Genomic DNA, 23,059 nt, shown 5'->3' with positions numbered 1-23,059 from the left:
AGAAAATATAGTAACCACATCAAAAACACCAAGAGAAACAATGTGTTTTTACTGGGTGATAGTCACAAAGTCACCGAAGAAATAAAAAATGGTATTCCAAATAATTACATGCAATGTAAGAATGAAATTCTTAGACATAATTTATGTAAGTTATAAGAATTATGATTGTGTGTACTACATACCTAATATTGGTGTTCCTCCATCCTTAGGAGTGGTCCACTGTAGTTTGATAGTGTGATGATCTGAACCAAGAATTTCAAGTACTGGAGTATCAGGTGGCATTAGCACAATAACTTGGTATGTTATCTGATCATCACCAAATAGATTTTTTGCTATACAAGAATAATTTCCTTCATTTACTTCCTCCAGTCCTGTCAGAAATAAACATGCACTTCTAAAACGATTATGTATATATATGGGTAGTACACTCTGATGTAACATGCTTTTAGGGAATTACTTTACCAAATAACTAATTTCCTTCATAAGCTTTGATCTATTGTTGTTATTCATGCATACATTAATAGTTGGTGCTGGTTAACAGCCACTAGAAAGATGATGTATGTATTACACATATTCTGGTTTTTGATCACAGCTAATAGGAGACATGACAAATGGCTTACTTAGTTTTGTAAAAAGAAGAACTTGATAATAAGTATAGTTACTTTCTCACTAGTAAAATTACTGAGATACAGTTAGAGCATATTAACGTACTTGTTATGTGAAGTAATCCCTGTGATATTTTGAAACTAGAGTCAGATTTAAGGGTCCTCTTTTTGTGAAGCCACCGCACACTAGGTGTTGGATTTCCTACTGCCAGGCATGACATGGTCACACTCGTTTTCAAAGCACGGCGTAAAACTTGAGAAAAAGATGCGATGCGAGCAGGAGCTAAGAGACAAAAGAAACAATACTAGATAGAGGAACTAAAAATAATTACACAATTTATACCACAAATATATGGAACTTCATTGAAAGTTATGTACTGGTTTTCTGAAAATGAGAAAAAGTGTGGAAACTCTACATATCTCAACACTATTATGTGCAAATACTAATGAAGAGAGGCTAAATACCATGCCCACTAATAGCCAAAACAACATATTATTGTGCAACACACAGAAGTAGGTATGTCACTCATGCTTTTTTCTTCTTGTGAATTGTACTTCTAAAGAGAATGGCCTTTATCTTCTAATGTATCGTGTGTATTCCCCATGCCACACGCTTTGTTTTTATGGCAGAGGGGCCAGGAAATTTTTTGGTGTAAAGTGTCCAGGACCATCAGTCTTTGTGCCAATGTCCTCGATTTCCAAACGTATGCACAGTGTCTCGCGATGTGAGGGCATGCTACACTGTTGAGGGTGATCCTTTTGTCAGATGGGGATGCTAAGCTTGGTGGCCCCTTGATGCTGTTTGAGAGGAGTGAGCTATGTGCTGGCACTGGAATTTATCCCTTCCCTTCTCTCATCATGATCCAGCACAAACATGTCACCACACACACACACACACAAACACAAACACAAACACACACCCCAGTCACCTACACTTACCAGTTACACTTAAACCACACAGTACCTCACACTTCACAAAGGAAAGGTGCCTGTAGGTGCAAAGGTTGGAGAGCACTTTTTCAATTCAGCTGGCTGAACCTGTCCTGTGGGGTCTCCCAGCTGATCATGCCATACTACTTTACTTCAGGGTCTCCCAGCCAATCATGCTGTACTACTTTACTTTCTTTTACTCCCATTTTTATATAGCTTTTAATTTTGACAATTGGATGACACTATATACACAGGTGTATAATTTACATATGACTATTGATATGAATCAAAAAGACAGTTTAAACTTGATAATATTTTATTTATGTTAAATTAGTTTTACATGGGAACACCTCAGGGGACCGATTAATAAGAGAGTGTGCACATGTAGCATCTTGTCCTAGTGACCTTGCTGCATATCAACATTCAGTTCTTAATCAGGGTTCTCAAGAATACTACAGTTACTTTTGATCTACTTGGGGAATACTGAGTAACTACCCAGCTCAAACGCAACTCCTTACAAACAGTAAGGCAAGACTGTGCAGCAAACATGTCTTCAAATTGGATATAGCCCCTGCTTCAGACACCAATTACTTCTCCAATGTGAGGACCCACCAGTGTCCAATGCCTGCAGCATATAGGTGTCAGTAAGCCACATTTACTTAGAATGGTTATTTTCAAATCAAAGGGAGACCATAAGTGAACACTTGCCCACTATTTGGATAATGATAGCCTGTTCTGGTTGTTTCTGCTGTATCCTGCTGCTAGTGTATGCAAGTGTGAGTATGTTGTACCAAATTTGTGTGTTTGAATCAGCCGCCAACTGTATAAGCATGGGCCAGCCGCTAGAGGCTGCCCGTGGGAGGCATACACATAGCGCTGTCTCCGCTGCACTGTCTGTCAGTGACTCGCAGATATATATGCATTGAGCAGCTGTGACTGACTCGCTCTATGTTCATCCAGTTGTAACATTCACAACAGTTGTTCCGTGTCTCGTAACGTGTGGCTTCACAAGACCCTTATTTCTGTTTTTGTTCAGAGGTTTATGAATAAATAAATATTTGTGTAACTCAGATCAGTTTCATGTATTACATAGTTACTATAGAACTGCTGATGAATTTGGAACAGTTTCTGCATGTGCAATCCCTAAGCATGGTTTCATAAAGTTAGTCTTTGTGAACACTGTGCTACTGGCCTTTACTGAACAGTTTACTTTGGCAGTGACCACTTTGTTGGCTTCCATTAACAGACATGGTACCATTCAACTGGTCCATCCACCCACTTTTCCTCCTTATGACGATTCAGCAGAGGACTGCGAAACTTACAAAAAAAAGACTCGGACAGCATTTTTTGTCTTTCAGTGTGACAGACTCAAATTTGTACAAAACCTTATTCCTCTTGTAGAGTCCACCTATAATGTATCAATTACTGTGTCAGCTTGCTCCTTTACAAAAATCTGCAGCACTTACTTTTGATCACAAGTGCAGTTCATTGTCCAACTACCATTGCCAAAGAATGTGTGTCACAGCAGCGAGAGCTGAATTTTACTGATGCCACAAGAGACCAAACCAGTCATACAAGGCCTGGGCAGCTGAACTTCACAGCCTTAGTCAGACATTTCAGTTCATTATTGATGCCCATATTAAATCTTATCCAGACTCTATGGTGCACGACACAATTATCTGTTTAGCTCTAGACAAGGAAGGGCATCAGGGGGCTTTACTCTGTGGAAACCTCCCACTGGCAGAAGTTTTGCAAATAGCAAAATCTTTAGAAGTTTCTCATGCAGCAGGTGACCAGACTGAAGTTTAGGGCAATGTGGCAGTGGTGTCACAAAGTGTTCCCACTAGGATGACAGAGAGCTTGTACGAGGACATGGCAGTGGTGGTGGTAAACATGTGGGCCCAGCATTGAGCAGACCAAGGCCCGCCCAAGCAGTCATGACTGCGGCAGCACCTGTGTCAGCATCCTCTGTTTCCATCATGTTCTTTCTGTTTTGTCCAGCATGACCAGTACAAAAGTTTCTGTACCCTAAGTGATGGTCTGCTTGTAATGCTTGCCAGAAGAAAGGCCACAACAGCTCTGTGTGTCGTGCACTGAAGATTGCTCAGGTTAATGATATGGATGCAAATAGTGTAACTCCAACGCAAATAGTGTGACTCCAATGCTTGTGATGTCTCCCAAGTTATTTATTGAGTTAAGTGTTTTTCATCAAGTGCTCCGTCTACAGGTCAGAACAGGTGCTGCAGTGATGTTATTGAAGGCTCAACCCTATGTGAGTTTAGACTCGTGGCCATTGATACCGTCACGCATAACTGGTCAGCTGTAGCAGACAGAATATTGTGCTGTTGGGACAATTTTGGCAAATGCCGCTGACAAGTCAGTGGTTCATTCCATCACATTTCTTGTGGGTGCTGTTACTAGTGTTGAGAACTTGTTTGGGATGAACCCATTTCAAGCATTTGAATTTTCTGTCACCAACACAGTTCACCTGATGTCCGACCAGATTTCATCTTCTCAATTTGAAACACCGTATGATGAGTTTTAGGACATGTATTTGGAAGGTATAGGGTGTGATACAAACTGTTCAGCTCATATTTCTTTGAAATCCACAGCACAGTCTCATTTTTGTCATGAGATTACATGAAAACAGAATTGGAAAGATTTCTATTTCTAGGGAGGGTGTAACCTGTTATGGTTAGTGAATGATCATCTCCGCTGGTTGTAATTCAGAAGCCGTCGGGGACTTCAGTACTACCATCAATGAGCAGTCAGTTATGGATATGTATTCTCTCCCACATCAGGAGGAGCCATTGACAAAAATATAGGGTGGCCAGTAATCTTTAAAGTTGATATTTCTGAAGCATATCTGCAGGTTCCTATGGATGATGAATCTCAGTGAGTTCTGGTTCTGAATACTCCTTTTTGTAGAAATATGCTATTACCAACAAACACGCTACTTAAACAATATAACACATCCAAGTGTAGTTTATCACTTCCTTATACATATTGCAACTTATTTTTAACAAACTTACTGTATTACTTTTTCTTTTTTTACTTTTGCATTATATGAATTATAAATTATATTCTCCCCAACTAGGCTGAAACAAATGATATAGAACCACTTTAACAATTGTAAAACATTAAATTCTGTGCAACCTTAGAGAAATTTTTATATATTATGTTCTTTATAGTATTTAAAATAGCATTAACAACTGTATACCAATATGACTGTAACAGTAATAAATATTTGCTGTTATATTTAGTAGCATCTGACCCGTCTTACATTTTAAGGTGGAGGGATACTCTGTACTGTTAATGAAATAAATAAACAAATAAAATAAATAACTTCTTTAGGTCTCTATCAATATTTGCACCTTCCTTTTGGTGTGACTGGCGCTCCTGTGTCTCCCCCGCCCCCCACCCCCCACCCCGCACCAAACACATATTTAGAGCACTGAACTATGCCTGTCCTGAGTTGCATTAATTAGCTTGATAATACTGTTGTCATGGGCTCCTTTACAGCCAATCACTTGCAGAATTTGCTCATTTTGTTTTCTGTCTTACAGTCTGCAGCCTTCCAGTGTAACCTCAAAACATCTCAGTTTTTTTTAACCTTGTATTGTTAATTTGGGGTTCAAGGTTTCGTGGGATGGGGTTCACCCATTGCCGGACCACATCTCTGCTGTTATGTTTATGTCTTGCCTTCATCCTCAAAAGTGCTTCAGGTCTTCCTAGGGAAGACAGCTTTCTACCGTAAATCATTGCTGGGGGTGGTCACATTCGACCACCCACTGCATTTTTCACTAAGCAAGAATGTAACTTTTTGCTGGAGCCCAGATTGCGAACATGCTTTTAAAAGGAGTACCAAACGTTCCTGGACTTGAAAGTTTTGTCGATAGAGACATTATTGCTTTTCGCACATACCATATGGCCGAACTTGCTAATAAAGACTTTGGTAAATCAGCATATATGTCGCCTTCTTCTTTGTCTTTGTATACTCGTAACAGGAGGAAAATATCAGTAAATGAGTCTGTATTCATTTGGGTAAAAGGTAAAGGTGTATGTGAATATGTAAAGTTCGTTGGTGATTGTACTGTATATTTTCACGAATAAAGTTTTTATTTTCAAACTGATCTGTAGTGTAGCTGAGAACCGGACAAGGGTACATCTAGAACTGGGGGGCTCAAGGTTGCAACAGCATGTTACGCCTACTAAGGCGGCTGACGCAACCCGCCGAACATCTTACGTAACCTTGGCAGCGCGCCAGCGGTGGACTTAGTTCCTTGTTTAGTTACATTATCTCTGGACCAGCACATGGTTTTGGTGACTGATGCCTAACAGTATGGCCTCGGTGCAGTTTACATGTAATGATATGCCGACAGCTGAGAACAAGCTTGTTGCTTTCACGTCTAAATCTCTCACTCTGGCCCAGAGGAATTACTCTCAGGTGGCAGAAGAGGCTCTTGCCATAGTCTATGCTCCCTGGAAATTTCATGCTATTTTTTTTATGGCCACAAGTTTCATCTTATTACTGCCCATAAACCCTTGGTTTCCTTGTTCAGCCCTCACATCTCGTTGCCTAACAATGCAGCATATCACCTACAACATTGGGTGCTGTTCTTGTCTCTCTAGAGCTATAAAATCCATTTTTGACCTACTTCTAAAAATGCCAGTGAGGATGCCTTGTCCCGTCTTCCTGTGGATCATGATCCTGACTGATCATGAAGAATAGCTTTGCTTCCATCTTGATACTGAAACACAGACTGCGGTCAATTGTTTCCCAATGAGCTGGTGCATAGCAGCTGCTGTTGCCACCGACCCAGTTCTCCGACAGGTGGTTCAGTTTGTTCAACAGGGCTGGCCATTTAGATTGCTGGGACAAGCTTCGGATCCCTTGCAAGACCATTTTTCCTTACAATTTTGCCTCTCTGTTTTTGACTGTGTTTTGGTGTTGTCCACAAAAGAACCATCTCCTAGAGCAGCCACTCCCACTGTGTTATGGTGCGACCCCTGTCACAGCAGTACGCCCTGCTGCCCTCAACATCGAGCCTGTCGTTTTCTACCCCCATCCCATTGGCTGCTCCTTCATGTACTTCACCCTGGGATTCCAGCTATCTGGCACCAGGCTCTGGTCAGTATCCAGCCTCAGGTCCATTGCCATAGCCTGTTGTTCCAGTTGGGCCACCTCTACTGGCCCCATCGCCTCAGCCATCCTCATCTACATATACATGTACATTTATACTCCGCACGGCAACCAACGGTGTGTTTGTGGCAGAGGGCACTTTACTTGCCACTGACATTACCTCCATTTCCTGATCCAGTCGTGTATGGTTCCCGGGAAGAACGACTGCCTGAAAACTTCTGTGCGAGCTCGAATCTCTCTAATTTTACATTCGTGATCTACTCGGGAGGTGTAAGTAGGGGGAAGCAATATATTCTATACCTCAACCAGAAACACACCCTCTCGAAACATGGACAGCAAGCTACACCGCGATGCAGAGCGCCTTTCTTGCAGAGTCTGCCACTTGAGTTTGCTAAAGATCTCCATAATGCTATCACACTTACCAAATAACCCTGTGATGAAATGCGCCACCTCTTCTTTGGAACTTCTCTATCTCCTCTGTCAACCCGACCTGGTACGGATCCCACACTGATGAGCAATACTCAAGTATAGGTCAAACAAGTATTTTGTAAGCCACCTCCTTTGTTGGCGGACTACATTTTCTAAGGACTCTCCCAATAAATCTCAACCTGGAACCCACCTTAGCAACAATTATTTTTATATGATCATTCCACTTCAAATTGTGCTGTACGCATACTCCCAGATATTTTGCAGAAGTAACTGTTACCAGTGTTTGTTCTTCTATCGTGTAATCATACAATAAAGGATCCTTCTTTCTATGTATTCAGAATACATAACATTTGTCTATGTTAAGGATCAGTTGCCACTCTCTGCACCAAGTGCCTATCCGCTACAGATCTTCCTGCATTTCGCTACAATTTTCTAATGCTGCAACGTCTCTGTGTACTACAGCATCATCTGCGAAAAGCCGCATGTAACTTCCGACACTATCTACTAGGTCATTGGGTCCAGCCCCATCTCCTCTGCACTAGGACCTGCCAGCTGATAAATGTAAATGTCGTGTGACTGGAGCCTCCAGTCGGGTACACCATTTGCTGGATGCAAGTCTTTCGATTTGACACCACTTTGGCATCTTGCACGTTGATGGGGACGAAATGATGATGATTAGGACAACACAACACCCAGTCCCTGAGTGGGGAAAATTTCCAACCCAGCTAGTAATCGAACCCAGGCCCTTATGATTGACATTTTGTCATGCTGGCCACTCAGCTACCAGGGGTGGACTGCCAGCTGATAATGACACAGAGATGGTGATGGCACCCTCCTCTCCAGTGCTGTCAATTGGTGATGCAGGGGACCACGGCCCTCAGGAGTGCCTGTGCTCCTGCGCGTTCTAGTCCTATAATCCCCTGCCTGCCTTGCACATCGTCCTGCTCCCTCTGTCAGCACCCTCTGCTGCCACTCCAGAGTCAATGGATGTGACTCTTGTTGGCATGGTACCCACTGTGCACGAGGCAGAGGTGTGCTGTATCCTGCTACTAGTGTGAGTGAGTATGAGTGCATTGAGTGTGATGACACCACGTGCGAGTGCTTTAACTGGGTGCCACCTGTATCAGTATGAGCTATCTGCTGGAGGCCACCTGTGGGAGGCGAGCATGTGACGCAATCTCTGCCACACTGTCTGCTGGTGACAAGTGCATATATATGTACGGAGCAGTGCTGACTGACTCTCTCTGTGTCCATTCAGTTGTACCATTCACACCAGTTGCGGCTCGTAATGTGTGGATCCATGAGGCCTTATTTCTGTTACTGTTCAGAGGTTTATAAATAAAGCCATACTTGTGTTACTTGGATCAGTTTTGTGTATTATTTGGTTACTACAGCTTTGGAGGTACTCTTCAGTTCTTTGCTTCCTTTAGGTGGTTCTGACACCCCAACTCTTAATGTTAGGAATTTTTTACCAGTTATATAAAATTTAGCTTCCCGTATTTCATTTTCATTAACTTATTAAATTTATTTGTTTAGACAAATATACTGATCACCCAGAACATTATGACCACCATCCAAGCAATAGCAGCATCACCTCACAGAGAATGACTGCTAGTCAGACAAATGGTCAGTGCATGTAATACCATATCAGTGAGCATTCTGCCCGTGTGTAAAATGTGGAAGGCAAGCCATCAATCTGAATTCAATGCAGGGCAGACTGTGATGATCCACAAACTTGATACAGGCACTTCAGAAACTGCATGACTTGTCGGGTATTTGAGGAGTGCTGTGGTTAATGTTTTCAACACATGACAAAACTACTGAGGTGAAACCACATCCAGATGTCATGGGGTTGGCCAGTCACACATCATTACAATTGTCGGACGTCGTAAGCTGGGCAGACTTATAAAGCAGTAAAGGCAGTGAACTGTGTTGGAACTAACATCAGACTTTAACGCTGGGCAAGGTACAAGTGTGTCTAAACACACAGTGCATCGAACAGTATGAATGATGGGTCCCCACAGTCAACGATCCATGCATGTGACAACATTAACACCACGACACTGGTGACCACAACTAAAAACAGCACATGTCCATTGGCACTGGATTCTGGCACATTGGCTGAGCACTGAATGATCTGATGAATCCTGATACCTTCTGTATCATGCCAATGGGAGGGCATGAATTCATATTCTTCCAGGGGAACTGTTCCTTGGTACCTGTACTGCGGGATCGAGAAAAGGTGGTGACGGCTCCATTATGCCCTGGGGAACATTCATGTGGGCTTTCATGAGTCCAGTGGTACTCGTGCAAGGCACTATGATGGCCAAGGAGTATCGTACAGTGGTTGCAGACCACATTCACCCCTTTATGACGGTCATGTTTTTTGATGGCAGTGGTACTTCTTAACAAGATATTGCACCATCTCACAATACCAAGAGTGTGATGGAGTGGTTTGAGGAACACAGTTGTGAATTCCAATTAAAGTGCTGGTTCCCCAACATGCCAGATTCGAACACCTGTGGGATGTTTTTGAATATGGTGTCAGAGCTTCTCAAGCCTCTCCCTGGAATTTACAGGAATTAAGTGACCTGTGTGTGTAGATGTAGTGGCAACTCCCTCAGTGACCTACCAAGTCCTCATTGCTTCCATGCCATGATATGTTACCACTGTTATACATGCTAAAGGTGTACATATGGGCTATTAGGTCATAATGTTCTGGCCGATCATTGTACGTTTTTCTAACTAACTTTCTTTTGCGTAACATTATATTTATCCCAGCTTGGTGACTAATAACTGCATCAGTGTGCGTACCAAACCCAATAAGACCAGAAGCACCAATGATGGGGGAATGGGCTACTTAAAACGTAAATTATCTAACATCATTGGTTAGGGCACATTGCTCATAAATGTCCTATAATTGGTGATGGAAAAAATGAATGCACACCAGTGCTACGCTAAGGCTAAGTGATGGGGAATGCCACACATACAAAGGAAAGAGCAAATCACTTGAGTACTCAATATACAACGATGACAAGATACATTCTAAAAAGGTCAGCTGTTGTATTCCTACCAAGTTATTTGCACAGCTTTCTATGTCACTCATCACTTGAATGACTTGTTTCTTGAAAACTATGTAGCATCTTGTACAACATAACAAGTTATTTAATGGGTAACAGTTATAGGCAGTAGCAGTAGAAAATTGTAGTAGATGACATTTATTTCATATTATTTGTTTACTCTAAATACATAATTATTCTACAACAGTACTCCATCTCACTCTCTGGAGTTTATTCAAACATCAGGGTAAAAGAAAAGTGTTAAGTGTTACATGAACATATAGGATCAGTCAAAAAGGGCTTAACAATTTTGGAAAGGTATAGAAATTTATTGAGATAATTTTCAGGACCAGTACACATGTGATTTTACAGCAAACAACCTCAAGTTTGATTGGTTGGTTCGGTTTGGTTGTTTGGGGAAGGAGACCAGAGAGCGTAGTCATCGGATTAGGGAAGGAAGTCGGCCGTGCCCTTTCAGAAGAACCATCCCGGCATTTGCCTGGAGTGATTTAGGGAAATCACAGAAAACCTAAATCAGGATGGCCGGACGTGGGATTGAACCGTCGTCCTCCTGAATGCGAGTCCAGTGTCTAACCACTGCGCCACCTCGCTCGGTCAAGTTTGATTTGCATAGGGCATCAGTACCCTCTTCCAGCACCAGGAGTGACAGCATAGTACACAGTTAAAATGGCTACTTTCACTGATGTGGAGAGTACTTGCTGTGTGTTTCGTGCATCTGAATGTGCTTGAAAACTTTTTTGTTCCACAGATCAATGAAGATAACTGAGCTGCGATGGTTTACTACCAGCAAGATGGTTCACCATTTCCTCATGGAAGTTTGAGGTTTCTTCAATAATTACTTCCCAGGTCAATGGATTGGCCGTGAAGGGACAATCGCATAGCCACCTCGCTCCCTTGAAGACCAAGTGTATGTTCCCCCTTACCAAACAATTTCACCGATCTGAAAAATAGAATCTATGTTGTCATTGGACAAGTTATGCCCAATTTGCTTCAATTAGTGTGGGAAGAAATTGATTACTGATGTAATGTATGTCACATCACAAATGGTAGGCACGCCAAACCAAAATGAAATTTTAAACTTTTATGTGAAACTTTAGGTTGTTTGCTAGAAAATGATGTATCTACCTATTCCGTAAGTTGTCTCAATAAATTTTGATATCATTCCTAAGTTATGAAGTCCTTTTTGACTCATACTATATTTAAGGCACTAAAGAGAGGTGTGGTGGAATGATGCATAGGAAGTGTTAACACATAGTGTGGCCACATAATTTATCCACATAAATAACACACAATTCTGGGATTACAGAAGTTACTTGTATTTCAGAAAGTAGAAGACACACTGGCATTAGATAAAAGCAAACATGTACTCTAAAGCAAAAGAACTTCTGTAACATGGCAAAGAGAACAACACAAAACACACCAGAGAATTCATATGTACTGCCTGCTACTCTTACGATGAACAAGTACACAAAAATATATCACTGCTACAACAGTAACGTCAGGTGTGTAGTATTGTTACTCTGTTATTAAATTTATTTATGCCAAAAAGGAAGGTAATGGTTTCAATAAACTTCAAACAACATAGAGTACTGCATTACAACTACTATCATAACACATTCAAACTACCAGCAGTTCAGACCATAGTTTACACTCTGTTCAGGTTACCTCTTGAATTGGGTGCTTGCAGAACAGGCCGTGTAGGATCACCTTCACCTACTATAGTAGAAGCCGTCACCCAAAACTCATACTGCTCTAATTCCTTCAATCCCCGAACCTCATGTGTCCTTATAGTGGGCCCTGCTTGAAAGCTGGCTTGCTGCAAAAGTTTATAACAGAACAATGTAAGTTACTGAAAACATCATTTTTCATAAATATAACTGGTAAAATAGAAGGAAAAAGGGGGGGGGGGAGCAAATGGAGAAGTTGGAAGATTTTGATGGCATGCTGTGCCTTCTACCTTTATCCTTCATCACTCTAAGCTCACTGACAAACTAGCTTAATCCAGTACCTAGCCACTGAGTGCACGTGGTATCTGAAAGAATGCACTTTTTCAAGTGCTGCATGCAATCAGAAAAGTCTTATTTACAATGACTGAGGTATTAATCAAAACTGTAAGTTCATCTGCTTGGTGGTTCAATGTGCTAAATCATACTCATATACCCTCATTTGGGACAGGCTAGTACAAAATGCATGCAATCAGCAAACTTAAGCCAATGCCCTCAAATTATAAGATCCCAGTATGGAAGAAGCGTCAGACATTGCATGATCTTTAAAAAAACACTGTAAGCAGATACTGCTTTCACAATCACAGTCTTCTCCCATGCAGATACTGCTTTCACCATGACAGTCCTCTCCCATAATGATCTGCAGCCCATCTTGCTCCACAGGCATTACCCCAACACCAATGTAAGTCAGTGTTATCCGCAAGACATGTACACACCATCAGTCATCGAGTGTCATTCCAACTTGATGTTGTGGTCACAATAACATTGAAGAATGTCATGATTTATTGCCAAGAGCTTCTGTTAAAGTTGTTTCTTTCCATAAAAGCATTTAAAACATCATACTAGGCAATGTAAAATCATAAAAAATGGTATACGTACCCATTCATACTATATCAATGATCAATGGTCAGCAATTATGCTATGAACGGAAGTATTCTACATAATAACTGGAGAAAGTAATATTGTTATCTGTGAAGAGCCATTGGATATTAAACTCTAGTCTCTCTTCTGCCTTACAAACTAGCCAATTTCAACTGCGGAGGATTGCGTGTTTTGGGGTAGGGTGGCATTAAGCCTTAGCCACATACAAATCTGTCACTTGACAGCTTTAGTTTATGGTAACTGATTACCCTTAACATCTTCAATATGAATTCCCTTAATGTTTTTCACTTACCATCAATTCTGTTAGTGGTATTGAAAGTTGTCCCCTCCCAGGAAATCAGCTTCTTTTCCCTTTCTGCACCAACCTGGTTTAGGCTCAAAAAGTCTTTATTCTTTGCACTGGTGCTACTTCCATAACTTGCAAGTGCTCAGCCCATACCTTATGCCTTCAAGGACTCTGTTAACCATGATTTCAACTGAATTGTCGCTGAGGCTTGTCACACCAACTTTCATCAAGTTTTTGGCTTCACCCATTGCAGTGTGGTAACTTTGAGGCCACAGTCAATGGCAGAGTTGTGACAGATACTTTCCCATTATCCCACCCAGAGGAATTGTTTTAAGTCTTTCTTATGGTCATTGTTATTCAAAGACTGATCTCACTTCAGTGTATTTTCTGTTTGCCCTAGACAGAGTCACAAGCGTTTAAGATTGCGGGAACATAGAGCCTATGAATCTACCCCCAACAATATCGCTGACGTACCACAACAAGAACAACTGTATCTTTGCCAGATCAGTTCTACGTGGTACACACTCTATGCTACACACAATGTGTATACACTATGAGAATAAAAGTATTCATAGTAAGTGACGGGAGTGCGAGTGATCATTTATCATTGTAACTACCATGTGTGCTACCCACTACCTACAGTGGTAACCCTGTTATTTTCTTTTCAACCGCACTGCGAAATACCCAGTTATAATCGCGCCAGCATGCTGCCGATCAGTGTAAGATACATACTTCACATCATGATGAATATGCTCAATAATGGTCCTTCACTGGCTGGCATCACTACAGATGATTTGTTTGTGCATCTATCTGCTGTTCTCTCCAATTCCCAGGCGATATAACCAGTGAAACTGTGGTTACAGTGTTCTCATTATGTCAATGATTGTCGAACCAGGGCATCATTACCGCTTGCCAAATGGACAAACACACTAAACCACAAAGCAAGAACAATGTTATCACTGAAGGTGGTGAGACAAATCCTGCCACTCACTTAATTAACTGTGCTACATCAATAGTGACCACATACGGTAAACAATGGCTGCCCGCAGCCATGCCTCCTCCCCCCTCCCCCAACCAGTGCTACTAATATACCGATTAGTGACCGTGTTAATGAACTACAATGCACTCATTTATATTCTAATGACTCAGCACATATCAATATTCCTTCATGTGCAATGTACCAAATTACAAACACTCTCCAGAGTACTGCAATTGTTGACAAACAAATGCCACCATATACCATTGCCTTCCACTGCAGGGAACTGATATTTATGGGTTATTGCAGACAAATCCAACCAACAAGTGACCTTCCTGTGGCAGACGATGTTTTCCCATGGCCTACACCTGAACTTTTCATTTCGTGCAATACCGTATGTCACCCGAGTGACATCATACTTGTTACGGACACACTGCAACTTGCATCATGTTGCTGTCACACTGACAACAGTTGTGCCACACTCCAGGCCACAATCGCCATAAGATGTCACTCAACAAGCAGGCACACCATATCAACCTGCAACTGCACAGGATTTTCACACCTTACAAACACAGCATATCAATACAATGAGTCTGACCGCAATTATGTCCCACGCACTGTGGGACACAGTGAGTACCTACAAAAGCCACTGTATTGGGTGACCTACACTGATGTGCCATCCACCATGGTTGCCACCAACCAGGTCCTGTCCACCACACCATGGTCCTCAGTACCTCACTAGGATGTCACCCTCCACGATGCTGACGCGCCAACTGCAGCACCTTCGCTGCATGATAATCAGTCATGACACCCGCATTACCGACACACCTACTGCAACTACTGGCCCACGACGCCAGCTGCTGCCTCTATCAGTGCCACCAGATGGTGTTCACAAACCTGCACCATGTACTTTGCATGATTACAACCACCTCATACTGGCACTGGCTGCCCTTTAGGGTCGCCCAGGCACCTCGTGGACTATGAGATTTCAGCCCTTGCCATTGCTAGCAGGACAGTGCATCACAATGTACACCAATCACCTTATTCCACACTTGTGGGGGGGGGGGGGGCTTTATGGGTGCATAGAACCACTGGCTCTAGCCCCCCCCCCCCCCCCCTCGCCCTCACCAATAATATCAGTGCCATGCCACAGCAAGAACAACTTTATCTTTGCCAGATCAGATCTCTGCAGTACATGCTCTATGCTACACACATAGTGTATATGCTGTGAAAACAAAAGTATTCATAGTATGTGATGGGAGTGTGAGTGATTATTTATCATCATAATTACCACACCTGCTCGCCACTACCTACATGGTTATTAACAATCCTTTTTGTTTCTAACAGTACCAGAGGTTGCCTTTTGGCATGACCAACGCTCCATTCATTTTTCAGTGATGGTCTAAATAACTATCCTGCAATATTCCCCACTGTTCAAATTCTGTTGATGATTTGAAAATACAATATCATTTCCACCAAGCTGTTAGTTTAAAGGAGTACTTTATTAAGCACAACTGGCCAGTTTTTGGCATGTCACCTTTTCAAGTGTACATAGGGATGTGGACATATCATTCTCGTAAGTACATATCCTCAATGAGTCAACTAGAGGATGATATTAATGTCAGTGGAAATGACCTAGATCATCTACACAACCTCAAGTAGGTATTAATGTTGCTACAACTAAGGGGCCTGTGTTGGAACCTGTAGAAATGTTCCATTTTTCCACCTAAATTGAAATGTTTGGGCCTCTTATGGACAAGGATGGTGTATGGCCTAGTGTATATCACCTCCAAGATGACACTTACAATTTTACAGAACTACAGTAACTACTTGGCAAGCTAAACTATTACAGGTGGTTCATGTTGAAATGCTTATGCACAATGGAACAAACTCTGTAAAGTAAGTGTTCATTTGAAGTGGACCCGTGAAGGTGTGCCTGCCATTTCCTCCCACAAGAATTGCTTAATTCAAGCAATCTGGATGCTTTATCATTCTTATAACTAACACTTTCAAGTATGGAGCAGTAACATCCCACTGCTTTTCCATGCCTCACACGCTTCTACCACTGTCTACCTCTGAAGCAGTGAATGTAACAACCAAGGACCACCTCGTATACTGTGTTTATGTTTATACATGTAACAACTGGCCAGAGGGCTTTTAATCAAAATATCAAAATATGCCACCACCAAAACCTGTTTTCTCTCTATTGTCAGCTTTGGGTATGTCAAGGAGTGCTCCATCTCTCTACAGCTGCTGAAGGTTACTGCATCATCATTTCAGGTGCCCTTTGGTCAGACATCTCAACAATCTTCCATCAGGGACACTGTGATTGCTCCAGAGCCCAACAGCTTGCACACCATTATATGTGCTTGCATGGTATACATGATACAGCCACCAGCCCATTACTGTTTTAATCCTGGCACTAAGCTATGGATCTGTGTTAGATGCAACATCCCATTTTCCTCAAATGTCTAACTGTCTTCTGACTCAGCTGAAGCCCCTAATAGAGCACCAGCACATACTTTCTCTTCAGTAGGTCTTCCTAGGGTCACTGTTTTAGAAATCTCTATTCTTACAATCGTATCTGTCATTACCATCCACCCCATTTCATCACTTTTCTAAATGCAACAGTATGCTAAAGACAATCAAAATGCACATTACCCTTGATCCATCAGCCAAGTTTCCCATTCTCAAACATGCACAATGTTCCAATGTTGCATCTAATGATGGTCAATGAAATACACCCAGACTTCATGATAACCTATATTTAGCCACGAACCAATGAGTTTTTAAGATGCTTGCCATTTAAAGTGAACCTGGGGCCATGTAAATTTAATTAAAATGCCGTGCTCGCTGCAAGCAGTACCTCTCAATATCTATACTGAATATTAGTGCAATTTTATCTGATAAAACTTGTTTGTAGATAACCAGATCATCTGAAATAAGTCTGTATCGTACCTGGTAAATCACTACAGAATGTGAGGAACAGTAATTCCCTCGGGCATATCACATACTACTTCTATGTCTGTAGAAGGGTCTCCATCCACTTGCTGTTTTGTGTCAGTGAAGAATTTTTAAATCCAATCAAAAACTTTCTTGAATATTCCATAATATCACATTTTCTTAAGTTGGTATTAGTGTGGTAATCAAAAGCTTTTTGAAAGTCACAGGATCACGGAACCAGCCTGATTGCCTCTATCCACAGAAATTCTAATATTGTGTGTGAAGAGTGCAACTTTGATTTCACACAATTGTTGTTTTCAGAATTACTACTGATTCCCACAGAGGTTGGCATTTTTGCCAGGTTGGTCATTATTTTTGAACTCAGAATATATTTTAGGATTCTGCTACAAATAAAAGTAAGTGAAATGGGGTGGTGTTGCCTTTTGGTAAGTGGATGTGATCCATTATCTTTTCCAGTTGCTCAAATCGTTCAGCCTCTAGAACTGTTCTTGCTCAAGGAATTGGCACCACGTCAAAGCTATCGAGCCATAATGATGTATCTCATTCAAAATGCTAGACCAGGGTATGATGATGATGATGATGATCATAGCTTCTCCCTCAATATTCTTAACACAATTTGTTCTTCTTTCATTCTCATCACATGTCCAGCCCATTGCAGTCTTCTAGCATTTATTATGTTTACTATCATTGGTTGTTATGATAGCTCATGGATTTCTATGTTGTGTCTTCTCTTCCAGCATTGTGATTCATTGTCGTAATGTGGACCAAAGATTTTTCCATAAAATTTGTTCTCAAGTGGTGACGTTCTGTTATCATTAGGCTCCATGTTTCTGTCCCATAGATTAGAACTGGTCTCATGATTGTATTATATAACTTTGTTTTAGTTTTCCTAGTCAGCAGTTTGGACCCTAAGAGATTTTGTACTGCATAATAGGCTCGGTTAGCATTTTGCAGTCTCGCCAGACCAGGGTTTGATGTTGGGAAGATAGTTCTTATAGCCTGTCATGAACTTGTGAACAACATTTCAATGAAGTTTCATTGTCTTCATCATTGATTATCAGGAATATACTTAAGAAGACATTAGTGTGGCTACATCACTTAGTTTTGCGGCCCCAGAAAGGAAATGTGTGCTGAGCAACAGAAACTGGCAGCCTGCAAAACTTCTTTACTATTTCCCTTCTTTTGTACATTTTTCAACATAACATTTCAAATCATAGTGCAATCGAAATTAAGCTGCTGAGCAGTTCATTTTATATTACTGTCCATAGGTCAGTTTGCTTTGGATATGTGATGCTGTTGTCATAGTACACAGTAATCATGATTGGATGCTTGTGTTTATGGTTTTATTTATTTAGACCTGTATTTAGTATTTTTCAATAAATTTCAATGTCACTGAACAACTTATACAAAACAGTTAACTAACCTTTTGTGGACTGTTTTTCTCATTGCAGTAAATGGAGTACTGCGTAATAATACCATTTGGATGTTCAGGGGGCATCCATGAGACCAAAATGGAATCAGATGTCAGTGAAAGTGCTTTGACAAAAGCTGGTGGACCAGGAACTGAAACCAAAAACAAAGTTTGTATGCTTAATTAAAAGTATATTACATTACTTAAGTTTCCTACTACATGCTAACATATGGAGTGAAATCAAGATGAGGTTTCTTATTGTCTATATGGACTGGATATTGTTAACAAACAGGCTGTGGTGTCACTTAAAACATTAGCTAATGTCAAACAGTTGGCAACAGTACATCTGGAGACCTACAGGGAAAATCCCAGGAAGTGATGTAAACTAGTGGCACAATTTGAAGGTAAAAAGAGAATAAAACATAAATTATAACCTGTTGATATTCGCAGGAGAATAATAATTCCTTCTGGAAGGGAACAAAGCTATAGCAGAACTTGGGGCAGAAGACAGAGCTCAGACCCAATAATCAGCCCACATCCACTGAGCTGCTGCCAGCCAGTATTGGTCATTGAAATGCATGGTCAGCAGAAGCAAATGCCCCTACATTGTCAAACCTCTGCAAGCCCTTGCCTGAGCCAGCCTTACATTCAGTCTTACTGGTGGTTACAACAGGCACCCTAGTCATCACCCCTGTTCCAGATCATTTGGCATGTCATACAAATATAGCCACTACCAAGAAGTCAGCATGGAGCAGCAGCATTTAAAAGTGCCTGAACCAGTTGTCACTGTTCAACCAGCTGGGTAATGAAATGGCTCCAATTCTTCATCAACCGCAGTCTTAAGAGTCTTCGCTGTAACTATGCCACCACTGCCACTGTCATCACCGGGTTGCAAGTGACGACCACTGCCCAACTGTTCAGGCCCTGGCAGCCAATATCCTGCTGCCATCTCAACAAGTCTGCAAGCTACTGCTTTCCAGCCATTGGTTCAGAGCTTCACTCTGGGCCGCAACATCATGTTCTGCAATGCCTGTCAACATTGTGAGCCACTTCATCTGCAGTGGACCATATGTGGTGCTGACCCCTTTGTCAATGCAACCCTGGCACACCAACTACGCCAGGTCAGTGCACTGTGTGTGAATAGCATGCTGTGCTGCCTCGCCCTCCACTGCAAGAGAAATACTACAAGAGGATGACAAACCTCGACGGGCATGAGAGCATATCTGAATGACTGTCCATGCTGAGTAAATTAATAAAGAACTGTTTGTGCTCACTGCTTGTTTTCTGCAGCTGTTCCACAACATCACACCTGTCTCCCAAGTCATCTATGAACATCGCAATACCCTAGGAAGACTCTAGCATATCCTGCAAGAAAGAATTGTTTATATTTCTCTCCAGTTTCTCTGCTGCTTCTTCTGACCAGCTACTTTCAATGTCCACAAAAGAACATCTTACTTATGTTGTGTTTTTAAGGGTATTTGAAAATTGTTTTCCCAAGAAAATAGTTAAACATAATTCCAAGAAAACATATATAAAACCTTGGCTAACTAAAGGAATGAGAATATCTTGCAACCGTAAAAGAGAACTGTATCTAACAGCAAGAGGGAGTACTGACCCCGAAATTGTTCAATATTATAAAAACTATTGTGCGGTACTAAGAAAAGTTATTAAAAAGTCCAGAAGCATGTGTATCATGTCTGAGATCAGTAACTCTGATAATAAAATTAAAGCAATTTGGAATATTATTGAAAGGGAAACAAGGCAACCAAGAGCACAGGAAGACTTTAGTGCAATAAAACTGAATGACAAGTGCACTAACAAACAATCATAAATTGAAAATATTTTGAATAATCATCTTCTAAATGTTGTGGAGAAAATAGGATCTAGATCTTCACTAGAAGAGGCAAGGCTATTAATAGAAGAGGCCATACCTGCGCAGTTTGAAACAACTGTAATTCCACCAACCTCTCCCTCTGAAATCAGTAAAATAATAAACTCACTGAAAAGTAAAAGCTCTTACGGAATTGATGGCATTTCCAGTAAAGTACTTAAAGCTTGTTCCCCACAGATAAGTAGGATTCTCAGCCACGTATGTAACAGCTCTTTGGAGCAGGGTGTTTTCCCTGATAGACTGAAATATGCCATTGTAAAACCATTGCATAAAAAGGGGGATACGTCGGATGTCAACAACTACCGCCCAATCTCTCTTCTGACAGCTCTATCAAAAATTTTTGAGAAAGTAATGTATTCAAGAGTAGCCTCCCATATTTGTAAAAATAAAGTACTAACAAAATGTCAGTTTGGTTTTCAGAAAGGCTTTTCAACAGAAAATGCTATATATGCTTTCACTGATCAAATATTAAATGCTCTGAATAACCGAACATCACCCATTGGTATTTTTTGTGATCTCTAAAAGACCTTTGATTGTGTAAATCATGGAATTCTTTTAGATAAGCTAAATCATTATGGTTTGAGTGGGGCAGTGCACAAATGGTTTAATTCATACTTAACTGGAAGAATGCAGAAAGTTGAAATAAGTGGTTCGTGTAATGTTAAAACAACAGCTGATTCCTCAAACTGGGGTGCTATCAAGCACGGGGTCCCACAGGGTTCGGTCTTAGGTCCTTTACTGTTCTTGATATACATTAATGAGTTACCATTCCACATTGATGAAGATACAAAGTTAGTTCTTTTTGCTGATGATACAAGTATAGTAATAACATCCAAAAACCAAGAACTAAGTGATGTAATTGTAAATGATGTTTTTCACAAAATTATTAAGTGGTTCTCAGCAAACAGACTCTCTTTAAATTTTGATAAAACACAGTATATACAGTTCCGTACAGTAAATGGCACAACTCCACTAATAAATATAGAATTTGAACAGAAGTCTGTAGCTAAGGTAGAATTTTCAAAATTTTTAGGTGTGTCCATTGATGAGAGGTTAAACTGGAAGCAACACATTGATGGTCTGCTGAAACGTCTGAGTTCAGCTACGTATGCTATTAGGGTTATTGCAAATTTTGGTGATAAGAATCTCAGTAAATTAGCTTACTATGCCTACTTTCATTCACTGCTTTCGTATGGCATCATATTGTGGGGTAATTCATCGTTGAGTAGAAAAGTATTCATTGCACAAAAACGTGTAATCAGAATAATTGCTGGAGCCCACCCACGGTCATCCTGCAGACATCTATTTAAGGATCTAGGGATCCTCACAGTAACCTCACAGTATATATATTCCCTTATGAAATTTGTTGATAATAATCCAACCCAATTCAAAAGTAATAGCAGTGTGCATACCTATAACACCAGGAGAAAGGATGATCTTCACTATGCAGGGTTAAATCTGACTTTGGCACAGAAAGGGGTAAATTATGCTGCCACAAAAGTCTTTGGGCACCTACCAAACAGCATGAAAAGCCTGACAGATAGCCAACTAACATTTAAAAATAAATTAAAAGAATTTCTAGATGACAACTCCTTCTACTCATTGGCTGAATTTTTAGATATAAAAAAAAAAACCTTAATCATTAGTGTCATGCAATATTTGGTGTAATGTAATTTCTTGTACAGACATCTTTTATTAACCTGACACGTTCCACATCATTACGAAGTGTCGTATTCATGATCTATGGAACAAGTATTAATCTACCTCTATCTATCTATCTAATCTACAGAAGCAGATGGTTTGGAGACTGAGGGATCACTGGCAACAAAGAAAATATGTATTGTTCCGATAGCAGCGGATTGTAAATGGTGATTCAACTGGGACAGCAACATGAGTAAGTATCACCAGAGGCTTTTAATTTTCAGTTGTGGGATCTGTGCATCCTCGTGTATTTGAAGCCTTGTATCCTAGTTGTTCAGTAAGTCAGATGCAGTATTTGGCAAAGGCCCAAAGACTGAACCCCTAACATTGGTAACATATACACGAACTAAATGACAAAGGGGTGATGATGTAATTTGTTGAGTTTGTTATTCAAAAGGTCATTACACGAGTCAGTACGAGGAGGATACCTAGCTTGGTAAATCTTGGGTGTCAAGAGGACTTTTGATCAGGCCAAAGTAGCTGTAAGTATTTCTTGCAAATAAGAATTTTGTAAAGTACGAAGGTTACTGTAAATAGTAAAGCTTAGGCAAAAGGTTAGAGGAGCTTTTATGTTAGGTTCAGATTACAGGGAATATGGAAATAATTCGAATTTAGTTTTGAAGGAAATTCTACAATAATGTATCAAATAAAAGGAATGGCAGCTGAAGGCATCACAAAATCATTTAAAAAATTTATTGCAGCTGGGGATCTTGTCACAATGAAGATTATTGCCAGTTCAAATAATTGGTAAAGTGTGTATTATGGAAGTTAGTGATTATGATTTATTCCCAAGTGTAGGCAGATATAAGCTAAAAATAAATAGTGATAGTTCAGCACTGACCTAGTAGAGCCACAACAGAATCAGATGATTCAGATTTTCTGTCTTTACATTATGTGACACTGCCCCAAATCAGTAATACGCTGAGGCATCATATGGAGGAGAGATAATTGTTAGACTTCACAATATCAATCAAACCATTCCAGTTCTGCCAGGACACAATGCACATAAATAGCAGTAAATCCACTTATGATGTCTG

The 23,059-nt window shown here is 40.7% G+C and overlaps 1 protein-coding gene across 1 annotated transcript in view; it reads right to left on the bottom strand.

Annotated features, from left to right (window-relative positions):
* LOC126284516 (Down syndrome cell adhesion molecule-like protein Dscam2) overlaps positions 1-23,059 on the bottom strand; it is a 1,260,408-nt gene that overhangs the window by 60,679 nt on the left and 1,176,670 nt on the right. Inside the window, exons 26-29 of the mRNA XM_049983498.1 lie at positions 18,443-18,582; positions 11,853-12,003; positions 712-888; positions 183-371 (exon numbers count right to left, since the gene is read on the bottom strand). Coding sequence (XP_049839455.1) covers positions 183-371; positions 712-888; positions 11,853-12,003; positions 18,443-18,582 — 657 coding nt within the window. The remainder of the gene's footprint in view (positions 1-182; positions 372-711; positions 889-11,852; positions 12,004-18,442; positions 18,583-23,059) is intronic.

The sequence above is a fragment of the Schistocerca gregaria genome, chromosome 1 (assembly GCF_023897955.1).
Source record: "Schistocerca gregaria isolate iqSchGreg1 chromosome 1, iqSchGreg1.2, whole genome shotgun sequence".
NCBI lineage: Eukaryota > Metazoa > Arthropoda > Insecta > Orthoptera > Acrididae > Schistocerca > Schistocerca gregaria.
The sequence above is the reverse complement of the archived record's forward strand: the minus strand, read 5'-3'. Positions and strand labels throughout refer to the sequence as shown.